This window comes from Prionailurus viverrinus, chromosome A1 (genome assembly GCF_022837055.1).
Source record: "Prionailurus viverrinus isolate Anna chromosome A1, UM_Priviv_1.0, whole genome shotgun sequence".
In the NCBI taxonomy this organism is placed as follows: Eukaryota; Metazoa; Chordata; class Mammalia; order Carnivora; family Felidae; genus Prionailurus; species Prionailurus viverrinus.
In genome coordinates, this window is record NC_062561.1 from 29,469,025 (window position 1) to 29,490,146 (window position 21,122).

Genomic DNA, 21,122 nt, shown 5'->3' on the forward strand with positions numbered 1-21,122 from the left:
GACTCCAATAAATAGCAGGGGAGCACAGTATGATACTTCCAATAATGGATAGATCACACAGACAGAAAATCAGCAAGGAAACACTGGACTTGATCATACTTTTTAGACTAAGTGGATCTAATATAATCTACAGAACATTCTATGTAACGGCAGACTACACATTCTTCTCAAGCACACATGGAACATTCCTTAGGACAGATCATATGTCAGAAAACAAATCTTAGCAAGTTTAAGACTGAAATAATGCCAAGTATCTTTTCTGACCAAATGGCAAGAAACTAGAAGTCAACAGGAAAAAAATCTAGAAAATTCACAAAAATGTGGAAATAAACTGCTTAACAGCTAACAAGGCCAAGAAGGAAAGGGAGATTAAAAAAAAAAAAATGTTGAAATATAAAAGGAAACACAACATATCCAAAACTATAGGATGCTGCAGAAGTCGTTCTAAGAGGGAGGTTTATGCAATAAATGCCTAGGTTAAGAAAAAAGAAATATCTCAAACAACTTAAAACTAGAAAAAAGTACAAACTAAGCCCAAAGTTAGCAAAAAGAAGGAAATAACAGGTATCACAGCAGAAACAGAAGCCAGAATAGAACACATTAAGAAACCTATGAGATGGTCCATTGAAAAGAAAAACAGAATTAACAAACCTTTAGCTAGACTGAGGGAAAAAAAAAAGATCCAAATAAATCAGAAGAAATGAAAGAGGAGACATTTCAATAGACACCACAGAACTACAAACCATCATAAGAAACTACCATGAACAACTATACACCAACAAATTGGATAACCTAGAAGAAATGGATACAATTCCTAGAAACACACAACCTACTAAGGCTGAATCATGATAAAACTGAAAATCTGAACAGACCAGTAATAAAGATATTGAACCAGTAATCAAAAAATGCCAACACAAAGAGCCCAAGACCAGATGCACTGGTGAATTCTACCAACTATTTATAGAAGAACTAACAGTAATTAACAAAATATTGAAGAGAAGGGAACACTCCTAAACTCATTACAGCAGGCATGTATTACTCGATACCAAAGCCAGAGCAGGACACCACAAGAAAAGAAAATTACAGACAAATATCCCTGATAAATATAGATGGCAAAAATTTTCAACAAATTACTTGTGAACTGAATTCAACAGCACATTAAAAGAATCATACAGCATGACCAAGTGGGATTCATCCCCAGGATACAAGGATGGTTCAACATTCGCAAATGAATTGTGATATACCATTAATAGAATGAAAGATAATTTCAACAGGCAGGAAAACTAACGAAGTACATCTTTTCATGATAAAAAACATTCAATGAACTGGATGTAGAATGAACATATTTCAAAATCACAAAGGCTATATATGATAAACCCACAGCTAACATCATACTGAATGGTGAAAGATGGAAAGCTTTCCTGTAATATGAAAAACAAGACAAGGATACCCACTCTTACCACTCCCATTCAACATAGTACCGGAAGTCCTAGCCAAAGCAATCAAGCCAAGAAGAAATAAATAAATAAAAGACATCCAAATTACAAAGGAAGAAGGAAAAGTGTCTCTGTTTGTAGATGATACATATTATACATAGAAAATCCTAAAGACTCCACCAAAAAACTGTTAGAACTAATCAGTGAGTTCAGTAAAGTTGAATGATACAAAATCAACACCCAGAAATCAGTTGTTTGCATGCACTTAACAACAAAATATCTAAAAAAAAATAAAAACCCATTTACAATATCATCGTAAACAGTAAAATACTCAGTGATAAATTTAACGAAAGAGGTGGAAGATCTGTACACTGAAAAGTAGAAGGCACTGATGAAAAAACTGAAAACAACACAAATGCAAAGATAGTACATGTTCAAGAATCAGATGAATGAATACTGTTAAAATGTCCATGCTGCTCAAAGCCATCCATAAATTCAATGGCTATCATGAAGATGTGGTATATATACATACAATGGAGCACCCTGAGGGTTGGCTCAGTTGGTATATATACAATAGAGTATTACTCGGCAATTAAAAAGAATGAAATTTTGCCATTTGCAACCACATGGATGGAACTAGGGGGTATTATGCTAAGCGAAATTAGTCAGAGAAAGACAAATATTGTATGACTTCACTCATATGAAGACTTTAATTAAGATACAAAACAGATGAACACAAGGGAAGGGAAGCAAAAATAATATAAAAACAGGGAGGGGGACAAATCATAAGAGACTCTTATAAATAGAGAACAAACAGGGTTGCTGAAGGGGTTGTGGGAGGGGGGATGGGCTAAATGGGTTAAGGGGGTTAAGGAATCTACTCCTGAAATCATTGTTGCACCATATGCTAACTTGGATGTAAATTAAAAAATAATTAAAAAAATAAACAAAAAAATAAAAACAAAAGGAGGCATTAACACCTGAAAAACTCAAGCTATACAGAAAGTTCAATGTATTACCATATGTTTTAAAATTTAAGCTTTGATGGGATCTTAGGGAGTGGCGCCTGTGTCTGACTTTGGCTCAGGTCATGATCTTGCAGTTCATGAGCTGAAGCCCCATGTTGAGCTCTGTGCTGACAGCTCAGACACTGGAGCCTGCTTCAGATTCTCTCTCTCTCTGACCCTTCCCCATTCACGTTCTTTCAAAAATAAACATTAAAAAAAAAAAAAAAGATTCTAGGGAAAAATATAAATGACCAAAACTAGTACTCGAGAATCCTCCACTCCCCAAGAACAGCTGCAAGCGTGTAAGTTATTGAGTATTTAGATGTTCTAGAGACCAACTGCATAGTGATGCTGTGTTGCTTTTTATTTTTTACTTTGTATTTATTTATTTTGCGGGGGGGAGCATAAGTGGGGAAGGAGCAGAGAGAGGGAGAAGGGAAACTACAAGCAGACTCCGCACTGTCAGCATGGAGCTGCATGTGGGGCTCAATCCCATGAATCATGAGATCATGACTTGAGCTGAAATCAAGAGTTGGTTGCTAAACCAATTGAGCCACCCAGGTGCCTTTGATTTGTCTTTTTAATTTATTCCTCACAATAAATTAGAAATTAGAACTATTATTATGGCATTTTACAGATGAAGAAATCGAGGCTTAGGTACATTAGGCAATTTGCCCACAGTCACGAAGATGGTAAGCAAGAAACCAGTAAGTTATAAAAAAATTAACTCCCCTAGAATTCCAGGACCAGAAGACTATACTAGTATTTTCTTTTAAACTTTCTAATTGCTGAGAAACTTGTATTCTAGAATATGAATGAATGGAAAGTTACTGGAAAAAAAAAAGATACTGCAAAGTTACTGGGGGGAAAAAAGCATAAATAAAAATGGAAAACTACCTAATTCACTTTATTTAGCATAAGTTGTATACAAAAATCTGATAACGATATCACACATCTAACAAAAACACAATTAAACTATAGACCACCATTAAAGCTATCACCAGTGAAATTCATCAAAAGCTACTTAATAGTCCTTTTTTTTAATTGCTATTTTTGAGAGAAAAAGAGAGACAGAATGGAAGCAGGGGACGGACAGAGCAAGAGGGAAACAGAATCTGAAGCAGCTCCAGGTTCTGAGCTGTTGGCACAGAGCCCGATGCGGGGCTCCAACTCACAAATAGCAAGATCATGACCTGAGCTAAAGTCGGGAGCTTAACCAACTGAGCCACCCAGGTGTCCCTGTTAATAATCCTTTAAAAATCTGGAAATAAAGCATGCTTCCTCAACATAATAAAAATTATCTTAAGCCAATAGTCAATATAATCCTTAATATAAATTTTAGAGACATTTCCACTGAAATCAGAAAACATAAATGCTCACTTTCAACACTATACCACAGAGTATGAAAATCTAACTAAAATAGAACATGAAATAAATCGGAAGTAAAATCAGCAGAAAAAGGATTACAAAATATTTGCAAACAAATATCTTCATGAAAAACCCAAGATTCAAAAAAATAAGTTTTATAAATAATACAATAATTCAGCACCACAATTGGACTCAAGCTTCTTCATACTATAATTACTGGTTAAAAAAATAGTAGAAAACATGGGTTAAATCCACAATTTAAAAAAAGCTAAACATGTAAAAATTTACGTACTTAACATTTACTAAGCATTTACTATGTGCCAGGCACTGTTTTTACTTTTTTGGGTGCAGAAGTGAACTAAGGTAGACTAAATGGCTACCTTGCCTATATTCAAGAATGCAAGTATGAGACTCACAAAGAGGCAGCTACAAAAGTTGTGTAGAGAATCATACCTGATGATTTGAGTAAAAACAGATATGCGACGTTTTTGGGTGAAAACATAAAATACTGAAAACATGTCAATTTTTTAAAAATCAAATTCAACAAGTAAAATATAATTTCAATTCATTTTGACTAAAATTAGATTGTAGCTATTGAACATTTACAAAAGGACTTAATTTGTCTGGAAAAGAATAAAAAGAAAAACAAAACAGGATGGGGCGCCTGGGTGGCTCAGCCAGTTGGGTGTCCGACTTCGGCTCAGGTCATGGTCTCGCAGTTTGTGAGTTCAAGCCCCGCATCAGGCTCTGTGCTGACAACTCAAGAGCCTGGAGCCTGCTTCAGATTCTGTGTCTCCCCCTCTCTCTGCCCCTCCCATGCTCACGCTCTGTCTCTGACTCTCAATAATAAATAAATATTAAAAAAAATTAAAAAAAAAAAGAAAAACAGGAAGGAACTACTTAAGAAAATTAAAAAAAATAAAAGACATACCACCAGATGTCAGAACATATCGTATAAAAGCATGTAATTAAATTACAATAATGACATCTTTACAGTACTATCACAAGAATAGATAGGCTAATGGAACAAAAAAAGCAGCTAGAAACAAACTGGTAAACTCGAGAATTAAACACAAGACTAGGGGCGTATGGGTGGCTCAGTCAGTTAAGCATCTGTTAAGTATACAACTTCGGCTCAGGTCATGATCTCGTGGATTTGTGAGTTCAAGTCCTGCCTCATGCTCTGCACTGCCAGTGTGGAGCCTCCTTGGGATTCTCTCTCTCCCTCTCTCTCTCTCTCTATGCTCTGCCCCCACTTGTGCGCGTGCCCTCTCTTTCAAAATAAATAAATAAACTTAAAAAAAAGACAAGATTAAAAAATAAGTGTCACTTAAAAAAGTGGGGGAAAGAATGGTACATAAAACTGGGGAAGAATGGTACTGGCAAAACTAGTTGGGCAGGTAGGATAAATAACTACTTTAGAATCTCATCTCATATGATGCATTAAATAGTTGACAAACCACACAAACCAAAAGGAAATACAAGTACATATTTGACTTCTGTATGAAAAATGACATCAATAAAATAGATCACAAAAGGAAAAACAATTGGACTAGTTAAACCTGATGAAATTGTGCACATCTAAAACCATTATAAACACAATTAACAGTCAAACTAGAGATGTGGAAAATCCACAATACCTACAACTAATCAATGGTTAGCATCTGTACTACAAAAGGAACTTACAGAAATAAGACTAATAATTCAATGGAAAAATTTACAGGGACTACCAATAATTTACAGAAGAGTAAATACGAAACACTAATATACGAAAAAAATTTATATGAGTAAATCAAAGAAAACTAAAATGAGATATTTTTTGCTGAATAGAAAATACTTAAAAATTTAGAAATAGCTAATGCTGAAAGGGTCCAATGGGACAGACATTTTCAGAAACTGCCGATGGAGTATAGATTGGTATGCTCTTTCTGGAAAGTAATTGCCCACTGTGAATCAAGATTTTCAACATGTTCACATCCTTTCAACAGGTATTCCATTTCTAGAAATTGTCAGGAATGTGTACAGAGTGATATATCTATACAGTAATCAGAATGTTATGACAACAAAATGTGCAAAAATAATCTAACTGCCTAACAGGGAATGGCTGAGTAAAATGAAAGCACATCTTAAAAGATTAATATTATATAACAGTTAAAAATAACACTTATGGGCGCCTGGGTGGTTCAGTTGGTTGAGCATCCAAATCTTGGTTTCAGCTCAAGTTATGATCTCACAGTTCGTGGGTTCAAGTTCCGCACTGGGCTCCATGCTGGGAGTGTGAACCCTGCTTGGGATTCTCTTTCCTCTCTGACCCTCCCGACTCAAAATAAATACATAAACTTAAAAAAAATAACATTTACAAAATTTTAACAAAGTACAAGGATATTAATAATACAATATTAAGTAGAGAAAAAGATAAAAGCTGAGGAAGATACTCCAAAATGTTACTATTATCTCTGGGTAACTAAACAGTTATTCTTATTTATTTATTTATTTATTTATTTATTTATTTAACGTTTATTTATTTTTGGGACAGAGAGAGACAGAGCATGAACGGGGGAGGGGCAGAGAGAGAGGGAGACACAGAATCGGAAACAGGCTCCAGGCTCTGAGCCATCAGCCCAGAGCCCGACGCGGGGCTCAAACTCACGGACCGCGAGATCGTGACCTGGCTGAAGTCGGACGCTTAACCGACTGCGCCACCCAGGCGCCCCTAAACAGTTATTCTTAAACTTTTCTTCAATTTCAAAAATTTTCCATAATCAAAATATATTGGTTATTTTTAGGGGGGAACCTCTTAAGAAATTAGGCTTATCTACTTGCGAAGTCAGACATAATCCATCACATGTTAAAATGACTGACAATGTTAAAATTTAACAAGCATGGTTTTACATACAGTACACTTACCACACAGAAAACCAAATAGTCGAATTTCAAGAAATCTTAACTTTAAGAAATGTTGGTATAGTAAGACCACTTTCCTATTGTAAGTCACTTAAAAAATCATTCAGGAGCTGAAGTAATGCAGCCTGTTATTTCTGCAATTTCAGTATATACAGTCAGTATGCTTATGGTGCTTGGCAGTATGCTGCATTGAACGCATTTTATCTATTATCACAAATACAACCTAAACTCTCATAACAATAGTAACATTTTGACAGCAGTTCTAATCTATACTATGGTATGTTATCCCTACATAATTGTTTTTTAAAAGTTCATTTATTTGAAGTAGAGAGAGCGTGGGAGCAGGGAAGGGGTAGAGAGAGAGGGAGAGAGACAATTTCAAGCAGGCTCTGCATTGTCAATACACAGCCCAATGCAGGGCTTGAATTCATGAACCGTGAGATCATGCCTGAGCCAAAATCAAGAGTTGGACGCTTAACTGACTGAGCTACCCTAGGTGCCCCCTACAGAATTAATTTTTATTAGAATTGTATATAGATCTTCCCTTATGATGGGGTTATGCGCCCTGATAAATCCACTGTAAATGGAAAATATTGTAAACTGAAAATGCATTTAGTACACCTAGTCTACTTAACATCATAACCTAGCCTACCTTAAATGAGCTCAGAACATGTACAGTAGCCTAAATTGGGGAAAATCATTCACCACAAAGCCTATTTTATATAAAGTACTGAATATCTCATATAATTAATTGAATACCATACTGATGGTGAAAAACAGAATGGTTCTAAGTATACTGGCTGTTTACCCTCATGATTGCATGGGTGCCTGACAGTGTACAGAGTATTGTATGGCAGGGTACTGCTAGGCCGAGGAAAAAGTTCAAAATTTGAAGTGTGGTTTCTATTGAATGCCTATTGCTTTTGCATCATCTTAAAGTTGAAAAATCGTAAGTCAAACCATCGGTACAAAGCTGGCCAAAACTTGTGTTACTCTATCTTATGAAAAAATACAATCTTTTCATTAAAGTACAGTTTTAACTATAAATAATTTCACTGTAAAAGTATCCACAGAGTAATCATCTAAACTATCATCTCAAAGCATTAATATTTTGAAGAAAAACTGCTAACTCGTACTTTTTTTTATTCACCTGAAGATTTAAACATTTAAGAAACACTAATTTGTGGAGCTGGGAGTGAAGTCTTCCTTTTATTGTGTAAATACTCTCAAGACAGTAATTTAAACATGTGAGCTAGTAATACAAACCTAGTAATACAAATCAGGTAACATCCCTACCATGATACTGGTTTAATTGATAAAACTGTTCTGTTTCTTGAATACTGGCTTTAAAACTTTGCTGAACTGCAATAAACCATTTTCAAGACAGTAACAAAATAAGCTTTTTTTTCTGCTCTTCAGATCTATGGAAGCCTTCATTAAATATGCAGGTATTTGTTTCTCTGACAGAATAAGGATGGTGAGTGTGACAATGTTCATATATAAATGGTACAAGTTAGTGTCTGAATCTGTGGTCACAAGAAATGCTATGGCAAAAATGAACTATTGGGATGTCATCAAAAAAAAAGCTGCACAGCGAAGGAAACAATCAGCAAAACTAAAGGGCAATTGACAGAATGGGAGAAGATATTTGCAAATGACATATCAGATAAAGGGTTAGTATCCAAAATCTATAAAGAACTTATCAAACTCAACACCCAAAAAACAAATAATCCAGTGAAGAAATGGGCAAAAGACACGAATAGACACTTCTCCAAAGAAGACATCCAGATGACCAACCAACACATGACAAAATGCTCAACATCACTCATCATCAGGGAAACACAAAACCACAATGAGATACTACCTCACACCTGTCAGAATGGCTAACATTAAGAACTCTGGCAACAACAGATGTTGGCGAGCAGGCGAAGAGAGAGGATCTCTTTTGCACTGCTGGTGGGAATGCAAACTGGTGCAGCCACTCTGGAAAATAGTATGGAGGTTCTTCAAAAACTTAAAAATAGAACTACCCTACGATCTAGCAATTGCACTACTAGGTATTTATCCAAGGAATACAGGTATGCTGTTTTGAAGGGACACATGCACTCCAATGTTTATAGCAGCACTGTCAACAATAGCCAAAATATGGAAAAAGCCCAAATGTCCATCAATGGATGAATGGATGAAGAAGATGTGGTATATGTATATATACAATGGAGTATTACTCAGCAATCAAAGGGAATGAAATCTTGCCATTTTCAACTACGTGGATGGAACTAGAGAATATTATGCTAAGCGAAATTAGTCAGAGAAAGACACATATCATATGACTTCACTCATATGAGGACTTTAAGATACAAAACAGGTGAAGGGAAGCAAAAATAATATAAAAACAGGGAGGGGGACAAGACGTAAGAGACTCTTAAATATGGAGAACAGAGGGTTACTGGAGGGGTTGTGGGAGGGGGGAAGGGCTAAGTGGGTAAGGGGCATTAAGGAATCTACTCCTGAAATCACTGTTGCAGTATATGCTAATTAATATGGACGTAAATTAAAAAACTAAAATTTAAATTTAAAAAATATATATAAAAAAAATTCTTTGGAAAGCCAGTATTGTCTAGAATGGTTTTGTTTGTAATATGTACATAATATGTTAATGAGCTACAAATTAATATGCATAAGCTTTGTACTCCGATTCAATTAAACTCAATGAAACTACAAAATATTTAACATTAAAAAAAAAAAAAAGAAATGCTATGTTTGGGTAGGAATCAAAATAATCATTAGCCTGGACTGAGTAATATACAGAATCGTTAAATCACTATATTGTATACCTGAAACAAATATAACACTGTATGTTGACTATACTGGAATTAAAATAAACATATATTGGCATCTCTATTAAAAAACCCAATCATTAGCTTACTTTTTAAAATAACCACATTTTTGGGTCGCCTGGGTGGCTCAGTCGGTTAAGCATCCAACTTCGGCTCAGGTCATGATCTCACAGTCTGTGAGTTCGAGCCCCATGTCAGGCTCTGTGCTGACAGCTTGAGCCTGGAGCCTGCTTCAGATTCTGTGTCTCCCTCTCTCTGACCCTCCCCCGTTCATGCTCTGTCTCTCTCTGTCTCAAAAATAAACATTAAAAAAAATTTTTTTTTAAATAACCACAGTTTACATTTTAAAATATTTAAGAATACTTAGAAGAAATAAAACCATTCTAGAAATAAAAGAAATGAGCCACACTTTCCAAGAGCACCTTATCCTTGAAATGAGTTACTGAAATGTATGGAAGGAAGTACTGAGATATACAATACAATTTGTAGGAAGTGTGGGTTAAGTTTCAGGTACTTACTGAGACTCAACTTCTTGTTTAATTTCTTGCCATTCTCCATATGGGTTTGATTTTTTAGGAGCTTTGGATTTTTCTTCATTTGGACCTGATGATTTTTGCTCTTGGGTAGTTTTTTCTTTCTGTGTTTCTGGTTCAGTTCCTTTGTCACTATTTTTATTTTTTTCCTGAAATGCCAAAGTCAAGAAAAAACATATTTTAAGCAAAATTATAAGGATGCAATTTCTTTAACATAGTCTTTTGATTTAAATAGTACATTACCTCAGTATTTTTAATTTGCACATAACAACAAATATACATAAAAGAATTTTAATGTTTGATTAGGTTTTTTATTATGTCTAAAATGATAAGACATCATGGTCAAGGCTGTTATGTATATATGTATGTATGCATATATTTATTTAAAGGTTATTTAGAGAGAGACAGAGTGAGTCAGGGAGGGGCAGAGAGAGAAGGAGACACAGAATCGGAAGTAGGCTCCAGGCTCCGAGCCATCAGCCCAGAGCCTGACGCGGGGCTCGAACTCACGGACCGGGAGATCGTGACCTGGCTGAAGTCGGACGCTTAACCGACTGCGCCACCCAGGCGCCCCTACACTGGCCTTTTTAATACTCTTTTCTGCCTTCTCTCCTTACTTACATATTCTACAGTCATCTCCCCTTACACTGTACCTTTTCTGAATTTAATGCCATGTCATTAAACCTTTCTATACTCATTGTCTTTGTAAAGAACTCCCTCAACCTATCAGTCTTAACTGAAATCTGTCTTTACATTGAGGACAGTGCCAAAGCCTCAGTGGAGTCAATAACTGCTAACTATGAAATGAGAAAAGACACACCCTTGAGGGAGAAGCAGGTCCTATGGGAGCCCCTGGCTAGGGTTGGTATTCTTATGGCACCCCTTCATCTGGAATAACAAAGCCCTACGATCCAGTTTGGCAAAGGGACCATGCACTAGATTTCAGCCTCTTTTCAAAATGCACAACCATGTGTGGTGATCCTAGGACACTGTTCTGTAATTCTTTAAGTGGATATTAACTCATTCCCTCATGCTGTTCCATCATAAAGATAGGAAGCAGCATCTGCTTTTAGCATTCTCTTCACTGTTTCCAAGCTCTGACTTCTTTTTAATAACAGATTTTTAGAGATCATAATTTATGCTTTGATTCTAATGCAATGTAATAAATGCCTCCTCCTCTGGAGCATATATCACCTCCTATAGAGTTGTCTTCCATGCTTCCTTACATGAGCTAATGACCTTTGGCCACTATCCCATATACACTGATGTCTTTACCATATTTTTTATTGTTTTCTACCATGTTCTTTCTATTCAACTCATCATTTTGGACCTTAAAAATTCCCTAGCCTGTTTTGTGAGCCCCAAAATCAAGGACTGTGCCTTTTGCTATATTTCAGTCACCTAATGTTATATATTTTCCATCATACATAGCGCCTAGTACATAGGTAGTATTCAAACAGTAAATCCTCACATCTATGTTCCTTTTTAATTTGAATTATGTCATCACTCAAAAATGTCCCACTTGTGAAATTTTAAACTCTAAAAGTCCCCCCTTCTAACTACAGTAAGTTATTCTTCTGGCTTCCTCCCTTCCTTACCTCCTGTCTATAACCTCATTACCATCTCTAATGCCTTAACTTCTCTTTGTGTCCTTAGTTTGCTGACCTCATCATTACAGAGATCCACATCCATAGTGAATCATTTTATTTATTTTTGATCATTCTTTAAAACATTGGAAGTGTATTCTTTAATCCCCATAAACTACCCATCCCCCCACCCACCTTCCCTCTGGTAACTATCAGCTTATTCTCTATAGTTAAGGTTCAGTTTCCTGGTTTGTCTTTTTTTCCTTTGCCCATTTGCGTAGTTTCTTAAATTCTACATACAAATGAAATAATATAGCATTCGTCTTCCTGTGACTGACTTATTTTGCTTACCATTATACTTTCTAGCTCCATCCATTTCTTTGCAAATGGCAAGATTTCACTCCTTTTTTATGGCCAAATAATATTCCACTGTGTATATATACACTATATATACACATCTTCTTTATCCATGAGCACTTGAGGTGCTTCCATAGTTTGGCTATTGTAAATAATGTTGTAATAAACATACAGGTGCATGTAACCCTCTGAGTTTGTGTATTTTTTGGATAAATACCCAGTAGTGTGATTACTGGATCCTAGGGTAGTTCTATTTTTAATTTTTGAGGAACCTCCATACTGTTTTCCACAATGGCTCCACCAATTTGCATTCCTAACAACAGTGTGAGGGGGTTCCTTTTTCTCTACATCCTTGCCAACACCTGTTTATTGTTTTTGATTTTAGCTATTCTGGAAGCTGTGAAGTGGTATCTCCTTGTACTTTTTAAAAAAATTTTTTTGTTTAATGTTTGTTTATGTGTGAGAGAGAGAGAGACAGAGTGTAAGTGGGGGAGGGGCAGAGAGACAGGGAGACAACAGAATCCAAAGTAGGCTCCAGGCTCCAAGCTGTCAGCACAGAGCCTGATGCGGGGCTCGAACTCGTGAACTACAAGATCATGACCTGAGCCAAAGTGGGACACTCAACTGACTGAGTCATCCAGGTGCCCCGCTCCTTATACTTTTTATTTGCATTTCCCTGATGATCAGTGATGCTGACAGATTTTACATCCTTCATTACAGAGCTCCATGTCCACAGGGAATCATTTTAGAAATATATATTTTTGCCTGCACCCTTAAATATCTTTGTTCCCATGACTGTCTATTGTATAGGACCTAAAAAATTTCAACACAGACTTATCCAATCATTGGTGTGTCAAGTGTTACTAAGAGGGGAAAAAAAAATCACAGACTTCAAGTTGTATTACAAAGCTGTAGTGATCAAAAGAGTATGGTACTGGCACAGAAATAGACACTTGGATCCATGGAACAAAACAGAAAAGCCGGAAATGAACCCACAATTATATGGTCAATTAATCTTTGACAAAGCAGGAAAGACTATACAATGGGAAAAAGACTTTACAATAAATGGTGTTGGGAAAACCGGTCAGCTACATGCAAAAAAATGAAACTGGACCATTTTCTTAAACCATACACAAAAAAAAATTCAAAATGGATTAAAAGCCTAAATGTGAGACCTAAAACCATAAAAATCCTAGAAAAGAACGTAGGTGGTAATGTTTCTGATATGGGCTGTAGCAACATTTTCTAGATATGTCTTCTGAGGGAAGGGAAAAAATACCAAAAATAAACTACTGGGACTATATCAAAATAAATAGTTTCTGCATAGCAAAGCAAACAATCAACGAAACTAAAAGGTAACCTACTTAATGGGAGAAAATATTTGAAGATGACACATCCCATAAATGGTTAATATCTAAAATGCATAAAGAACTTATACAAACATCCAAAAAACAAATAAATAATTGAAAAAATGGGCAGAAGACATGAACAGATATTTTTGCAAAGAAGACATCCAGATGGCCAATAGACACATGAAAAGATGCTCAGCATCACTCATCATCATGGAAATACAAATCAAAACTATGATGAGATCCTGTATGTGGTCTCAAAATACCCTCTCTCCAGCATCCCTTAATTTTCTTCACTTCTCAGGTCAGTAATGTCAACCATGAATCAATGCTATGTGTCATTTTTGCCTTGCCACCTGAGCTCCTGCTGGAAAGATCACAAAAGGAGGACTAACAATACTACAGAAATGACTGATTTTACTTTCTGGCTATGGCTGGGGACTCAGTACCACCTGTGAATCCTATTACTTGGTTCAATTCGTCTCACACCCCAGCTGAGTGACTGTTTCAATCCATTAGTGTTGTCAAGCTCTTCAAAGCTCCTCACTCTCAGCAAGCAATCTTAATTTCTTTATGAATGAGTAAACTAAGGCTAAAAGGGTATGACTCTCAATTTCTTCCCTGATACCAACTCATCCATAGTCCTACTTCTTAAAGGAAAACCTTATCTTCTTACCGAAAATGAGTTTATTCCTTGCTCCATGACCAGCCTGCCTACCCTTGTTGGTATCCCCTTTCTATCTCCTTTGTGGAGTCCCTCTTAACACATCACCACCATAAACCTCTCATGATTAAGAGTCAATGTGCAGCCATCAGCCTGTCAACTAATTTCTACTTTTCATTTCATATCCAAACCACATATACACCGTGAAACAGTTGTCCTTCCTCTAAAATCTTTTTTTTTTAATTTTTATTCAAATTCCAGTTAGTTAATATATAGTATAATACTAGTTTCAGCTGTACAATACAATCTGAGTTCCACCACCCCAAACTCTGGTAGAACTGCAGGAAGGGCTTAAGGCCTTCTTTATTGTAAAATTCAATGGACATTTTTCTTTTCCTAGACCTAATTAATCCTTGATGTTCTCTATTCCTTTGGCTTCTTGGATATTAGATTTTGCTTCTCTGTATAACTTTCTAGCCACTCCTTTCATTGTGGGCTCCTCTTTCCCTGCCAGTCACTGAGACGTTTAATGTTACCCAAAATCATTTTCCTAGGTTATCTCACCCAATCTGAGATTTAAATTACTACTAGTAAGCTGATAATACTCAAATTAGTAGTTCTAGCCTAGACACTCAACCTTGTATGTTCAGACAGCTCTCTGGATGTTAGAGATATTTCAAACTTAGGAGGTCTAACTCCTAATGAGGAGAGGACAGTTAATGAGGACAATTAACTGACTGTCTTGCTACCAAACGGATACTAATAAATGGTAATAACCATCTATCCATTTGCTAAAAATACATGTCTTGGTTTTATTTCTATCTTCCACCAGAAAACTAGGTAAGTCTGCCAAGCTTTAAATTGTTACAGTTTTGTAAAGAATAAAACAAGAACCTACCTTAAACTTTATTTTTGGCTTTTGTGTTTCTGTAGAGGCCTCTCCTTTTTCTGCTTCCTGCTCCCCATCAGAATCACTATGAGAATCTGATGATTTGGACTCTTCTAGGGTATCAAGTGACTTTTCATTGACTTTACTAGAAAGCAGGTCGCCAGAATGTGGAATGAAATCATCAGGTTTTTCCCATCTGGATTCTATTCAACACATTTTAATAGTCGTGTTATTTACTTATTACCAATTCTATTCAGAAATAACTCCCGATATAACATTCCCTATCACTTAAAACACATTACTTTTTTTAACCTTTTTTTTTTTTTACAATATAGTATTAAATAACAACATTGCATCTATTTCCCACCATCATTCATTTAAGAAGATAACTTAAAATAAGAGTTTCCAAAGCTCTTGCTCTTTTACCTTTTAGAAGCTGATTTCAATCTGGATTCTCTAGATGTATAACTAAGGAAAGAGACCTAAGAATTGGGCAATACCTTCTAAAGACTCTCATAACTTACCCCAATATGTGATATTGAACACATATCAGATTTCCTAGAATTTATAAATCTTTATTTATCACAAAGATTTCCTGGGATTCTCACAAAGTGAAATCATACAGTGAAGATCTGAATGAATATAATTTGTCATTTTTATACTAGGAAAAAAATAATCTCCACTGAATTCTACTGCCATCCAGTGGTCTAGAAATGATAGCATTTCTAATTATCTTGCAGTTATTCTCTATTTTTCATTTAATAAAAGGAAAAGGGATTCTAAGATTTACTGCCCAACTGAGACAGTTTTTAAGAGTGAAAGGGGCTCTATTAATAATTATACTCATCTAGACATAAACTGGAACTGTTTGAGGGCAAATCAATTTGTCTCTCATTAAAGAGGATGGTTTCTGGGGCACCTGGCTGGCTCAGTTGGTGGAGTGTGCAACTCTTGATCTGGGGATGAGTTAGTTTGTGCCCCATGTTGGGTGTAGAGATTACTTAAAAATAAAATCTTACAAAAAAAAAAAAAAAAAAGGATGCTTTCCAACATTAATAAAAACATTATTTCCTTATCTATATTTCACATAAATAAAAAAACTTTCAGGAAGTAAATAACTTAAGCACCTACTATGTATCAGGTACTGTTCTGAGAACTATAGATACTTGACCCTCATGACCAAAGACAGTACATATAATCACTTCTACTTTACATAAGAGCAGCTACAGGTTTAGTGACTTGCCCACAATCATACAGCTGCTAAGGGAAGAAGCTATGCATTAAACTCAGATCCAACTCTCTAGCTGTATCACTATATTATTTTATCTTTAGAAAGACTCAGTACTGCAATCTTACTGAGATAGAATGATTACTATCACTGGGCAGGCTAGGTATCTACTTGGAGGCTAAGAAGGCCTCTTCCCCCTAAAAGATTTAATGGTATGTAGAGGGTTTTCGATAGTAGAAATTTAATTAATAAAGTCTCCTAAAGTTATATTGATACTATACACATCCTGGTAAATTTAATTATAGTAGAAACTAAATACAATTACTTGATAACCCATTTTGAAAAACCTACATAGTAACTAGGTAACAGTAGTTATATTTTATATTCATATAAACCAAAACGTTATTGAATTAGTAAAAATGAAAATTTGACAATCTCAGCCACTGCTAAAATAGCTTGTTTTGATTTTTAGAAAAGGAAAAAAGGCAAGTTGAATTAGATGATTTCTAAGATACCTTCCAAGTTAATGATTATACTCCTATAACAGTCACAATAAAAATCAATAATGGCAGTGAAAGTAAAAATGATTTTTAAAATTTGTGAATGGGGTATCAATCGAGAATAACAAGCAGTACAATATATTATAAATGAGAATCTTTCTGCTTTTCTATTGTATTGTTTTCAAACAACAAAAAGTAATACATACTTGCTATAGAAACATGTTTATCACTATACTAAAACCCCCAAGTTCCCTTTATCAGCAGGCTACTAAGCAGTTTCAAGTACAATTCTATATAGTTAGAATAATCAAAGGTAATACTTACCTCCTGTTTCTGTATTATAATAGTAGGTATAACCATCTTCGCTTAAACCTTCTACCCAAACAGTCTTCCCTGCTGTCTATTGGGAGGGGGAAAAAAAAGCATAAACTGAAGACAATGATGTAGTTTTACTATGTTAAATAACTAAGGCAGAGTCAACTACCTTTCCTTTTCTCTTGACACCAGGAGTTAGGGGTGACAGTACTGACTATGGTCAGGAAGCTTGGTTTGTGTTAATACTGAGCCAACTCTCAGGGAGAGACTATCTCACCTCTGAAAGCCAGGAACAATTCTTTGCAGACGGGTAGGGACATCTGAATGGCAACTGACTGTCAATCAACTGATATTTGCCCTACATGGAGTTTTTAGGTAGATACCACTTTTCTTCTTCCACCCAGCCTTCTCACAAAAGAATTAAAGAAATAAAGGAACAAAGTGTGTAGAAAGGGCTTATTTGGAAGAAAATTAGCTTATGATAACTCTATAAAAACCCCGGGAACCAATCAGTTTAAAGAATAAAGCAAAGACACTATCAATGTGCTTCAGTTACCTTTTTTAAGTTTCCTTGAAATCCTTCAGGTCTCTCCCACTGGGATGCTTAAAGCAAAATATATTGCATTTACAAAATTTTTTCGCTTAAAAAGAAGAAAAACTTCAAAAAATTTGGCAAAAATTTACAAGATATTCAATGTGTACAAAACACTGCAGATCTATAATTAAAAATATAATTGAAAAATAAAAAGAATATATATCCCAGTAATACTGTATAGAACACATGTGAATAATATTTAACCAAGATGGAAGAACTGAATGAAGGATTAGAAATTACTGGTACTTTCAAAGGAATTATTAGAGCCAGGTAGGACTTCTCCTAAAGACTTCACGGAATTCAGGTTTGAAAAGTTTTTAAGTTTTTTATTTATTTTTTTGTTAGTAATCTCTACACCCAGTTTGGGGCTTGAATTCACAACCTAGAGATCAAGAGTCACATGGTCTTCAGACTGAGCCAGGCAGGCACCCCAGAGTTCGTAAGTTTTGAAGGTATGAGATGGCAGTTTAACATCCTGGGGAGGGGAAAGTGAGGGACAGAAAGAAGGACTCAGAAGAGGAACAAGATGAAGGATGCAGGAAAAAATAAGTACAGGTGACCCTTGAACAACAGGAGTTTGAACTGCATGGGTCCACTTATAAGCAAATTATTTTCAATAAATAAACTGAGAAATTTTTTTAGAGATTTGTGACAATTTGAAAAAATTAGATGAACCATGTAGTTTAGAAATGAAAAAATTAAGAAAAAGGTATTACTGTAAGAATACAGTATACAACACATACACAAAATATGTGTCAATTGACTGTGTTATCTGTAAGGCTTCCAGTCAACAATAGGCTATTAGTAGTTAAGTTTTTGGGGAGTCAAAAGTTATAAAATACCCTATGATCCTGTAATTCCACTACAGACATATATCCAAAGAAAATGAAACACTAACTCGAAAAGATATACGTACCCTATGTTTATTGCAGCATTTATTTATAATAGCCAGGATATAGAAGCAACCTAAGTGTTCACTGATAGATGAATGGATAAAAATGTGAGATACATAGCTCTCTCACAACTCTCTCTATTACACACACATGCACACACACACAATGGAATATTACTTCGCCATAAAAAAATAAAATAAAATTTTGCCATTTGTGACAGCATGGATGAACCTAGAGAATATTATGCTAAGTGAAGTAGGTCAGACAGAGAAAGACAAATACCATATAATTTCATTTACATGTGTAGTCTAAAAAAACCAACAAAACAAATCAGACTCTTAAATACTGAGAATTGGTGGTTACAGAATGGGGGAGAAGGAGGATAGATAAAACAAGTGAAGGGGATTAACAGGTTCAGAGTTCCAGTTATAAAATAAATAAGCCATAGAGATGAAGAAAAGTACAGCAAAGGGAATACAGCCAATAGTACTGCAATAATGCTGTATGGTGACTACACTTGTGGAGAGCATCGGTTAATGTACAGAATTGTCAAATCACTGTTTTGTACATCTGAAACTAATGTAACATTGCATGTCAGCTGTAGTTTAAAAAAAGTTATAAGGAGATTTTCAGTGCCCCTAATACCTGTGTTGTTCAAGGGTCTTGCTGAGAACAAGAGTATATACAGTAGGATGGCAGACAAAGGAAGCAGACAATAGGATTTAGAGGGAACACATAATTAGTAGTTTCAATGTAAATTTGAGCAAGACTGATGATCTCTAGCATACAATCATGGTTCACTGCTGAACTATCTCACATGCACTTCTCTTAAGGCTCAGTGCAAACGGTGAGTGATTAATACTATTCCTATGTAGTCCCAATACTGTGATTCTAAAAATCATAACAATTACAATAATACTTGTAACCCAAGGTTTTCTTCATGGTTAACTCTGATCTCATTTCCTTTCTGATCATTCTTACTTAACTTTTTTCTGGCTTTCCTTCTTTCCATTCCTTTAATATATGTACTACCCACTCTTAGTATTTCTTGTTCTCTCCTTTCTCCTTGTGATCTCATATACTCCTAAAAGTTAATATATTATCTCCATTTGTAGACTCAATTTCTCTAATTCCAGACTCTAATCAGCTGAATGTTACCACATGAATGTTCTAGAGGTACCTTGAACCTCAACATACCAAAAACTGAATTCATTATGTCCCACTTTCACTTACTCTTTCTGCATTTCATACCTCAGTAAATGGCAGCATTATCCTCCTAATCCTCCATGATATGGCACCAATCTATTTTTCCAGCCTCTTTCTTCTGCTAGGACATCTTCAAAGAACTGTGTGTTTTACCTCCACCAGATGACTATTCCCTAAACTTTCAAACTTTTTAAAGCTTCATATCACACCTTTTAGAAAGCTTGCTTTACCCTTATAACAACCTAGTATATAATCTTTTTTCAATCAATATCTATAAACTGTCTGTACCATGCTAGGCCCTGTGTTTGGTGCTAGGGATGCAAATAGTGAATAAGACATCATTCCTGATGCTCTCATCTGTTTGTTTTTTTTTAATATTTATTTATTTTTGAGAGAGAGAGAATGTCTGTGCACATGTGGATGAGAGACAGACAGAGAGAGACAGAGACCCAAAGCCAGCTCTGCTGCTGACAGCAGAGAGCCTGATGCAAGGCTCGAACTCACAAACTGTGAGATCATGACCTGAGCCCAAGTCAGATACTTAACTGCCTGAGCCACCCAGGGCCCCCCTGATCCTCTCATCTTACAGATCAGCTCAAAAGCAATTTCTGTGATGATCTGTCAGATCCACATAATCACAACTAATACCTCAGTATACTGAGTTCCTTTATAATCTTACTTATATCTCTATACTGTAACACTTTAAAATTCCTCCTTTTATCATGCTTATTTCTAACCTTAAATTTTATGTTTCTGAGAGTAAGATGCTTCATAAATGTACAAAAAATGTTATTTATCTCAGAATTTATATGGAACAAAAATCCCCAATACATTTAGTTTTAAAGGAAAACAAAAAAATGTTTTTGATATTCTCACTTGAAAATACCATTATGTATTTTATTAGAAAGTGATACCCAAAGCATTAATCTGGGGTGGAGGGGATAGTTCTTTACTAGGTAATCAAGACAGCTACATAAAAAAAGAAAATGGCTTCTGGTTCCCAGTCCACTTTTGGATAGAAAAATCTTTCTGACAGAGTATTTTAAGAACCCCTGCAATTTGCAAAGTGGACCTGAAACGCCTTACTTCTATGTAAAATGTTTTATTTTATTTCCATTTAGTTCATAGTTTTGGGAAGTTTTGAGAAAAATATAGTTTTAACTTATTTGTAAGGAATCCATTCTTTGTTTTTTTTTTTTAAATTTTTTTTTTCAACGTTTATTTATTTTTGGGACAGAGAGAGACAGAGCATGAACGGGGGAGGGGCAGAGAGAGAGGGAGACACAGAATCAGAAACAGGCTCCAGACTCTGAGCCATCAGCCCAGAGCCCGACGCGGGGCTCGAACTCACGGACCGGGAGATCGTGACCTGGCTGAAGTCGGACGCTTAACCGACTGCGCCACCCAGGCGCCCCAGGAATCCATTCTTAAGGCTTTAATGAAGTATGATGTTAA

At 35.6% G+C, this 21,122-nt stretch overlaps 1 protein-coding gene across 1 annotated transcript in view; it reads right to left on the bottom strand.

Moving 5' to 3' along the window:
* The window catches only part of WBP4 (WW domain binding protein 4), a 70,288-nt gene that overhangs the window by 41,658 nt on the left and 7,508 nt on the right, over positions 1-21,122 (bottom strand). Inside the window, exons 6-9 of the mRNA XM_047868341.1 lie at positions 17,530-17,576; positions 16,983-17,058; positions 14,940-15,133; positions 10,071-10,234 (exon numbers count right to left, since the gene is read on the bottom strand). Of these exons, the coding sequence (XP_047724297.1) occupies positions 10,071-10,234; positions 14,940-15,133; positions 16,983-17,058; positions 17,530-17,576 (481 nt within the window). The remainder of the gene's footprint in view (positions 1-10,070; positions 10,235-14,939; positions 15,134-16,982; positions 17,059-17,529; positions 17,577-21,122) is intronic.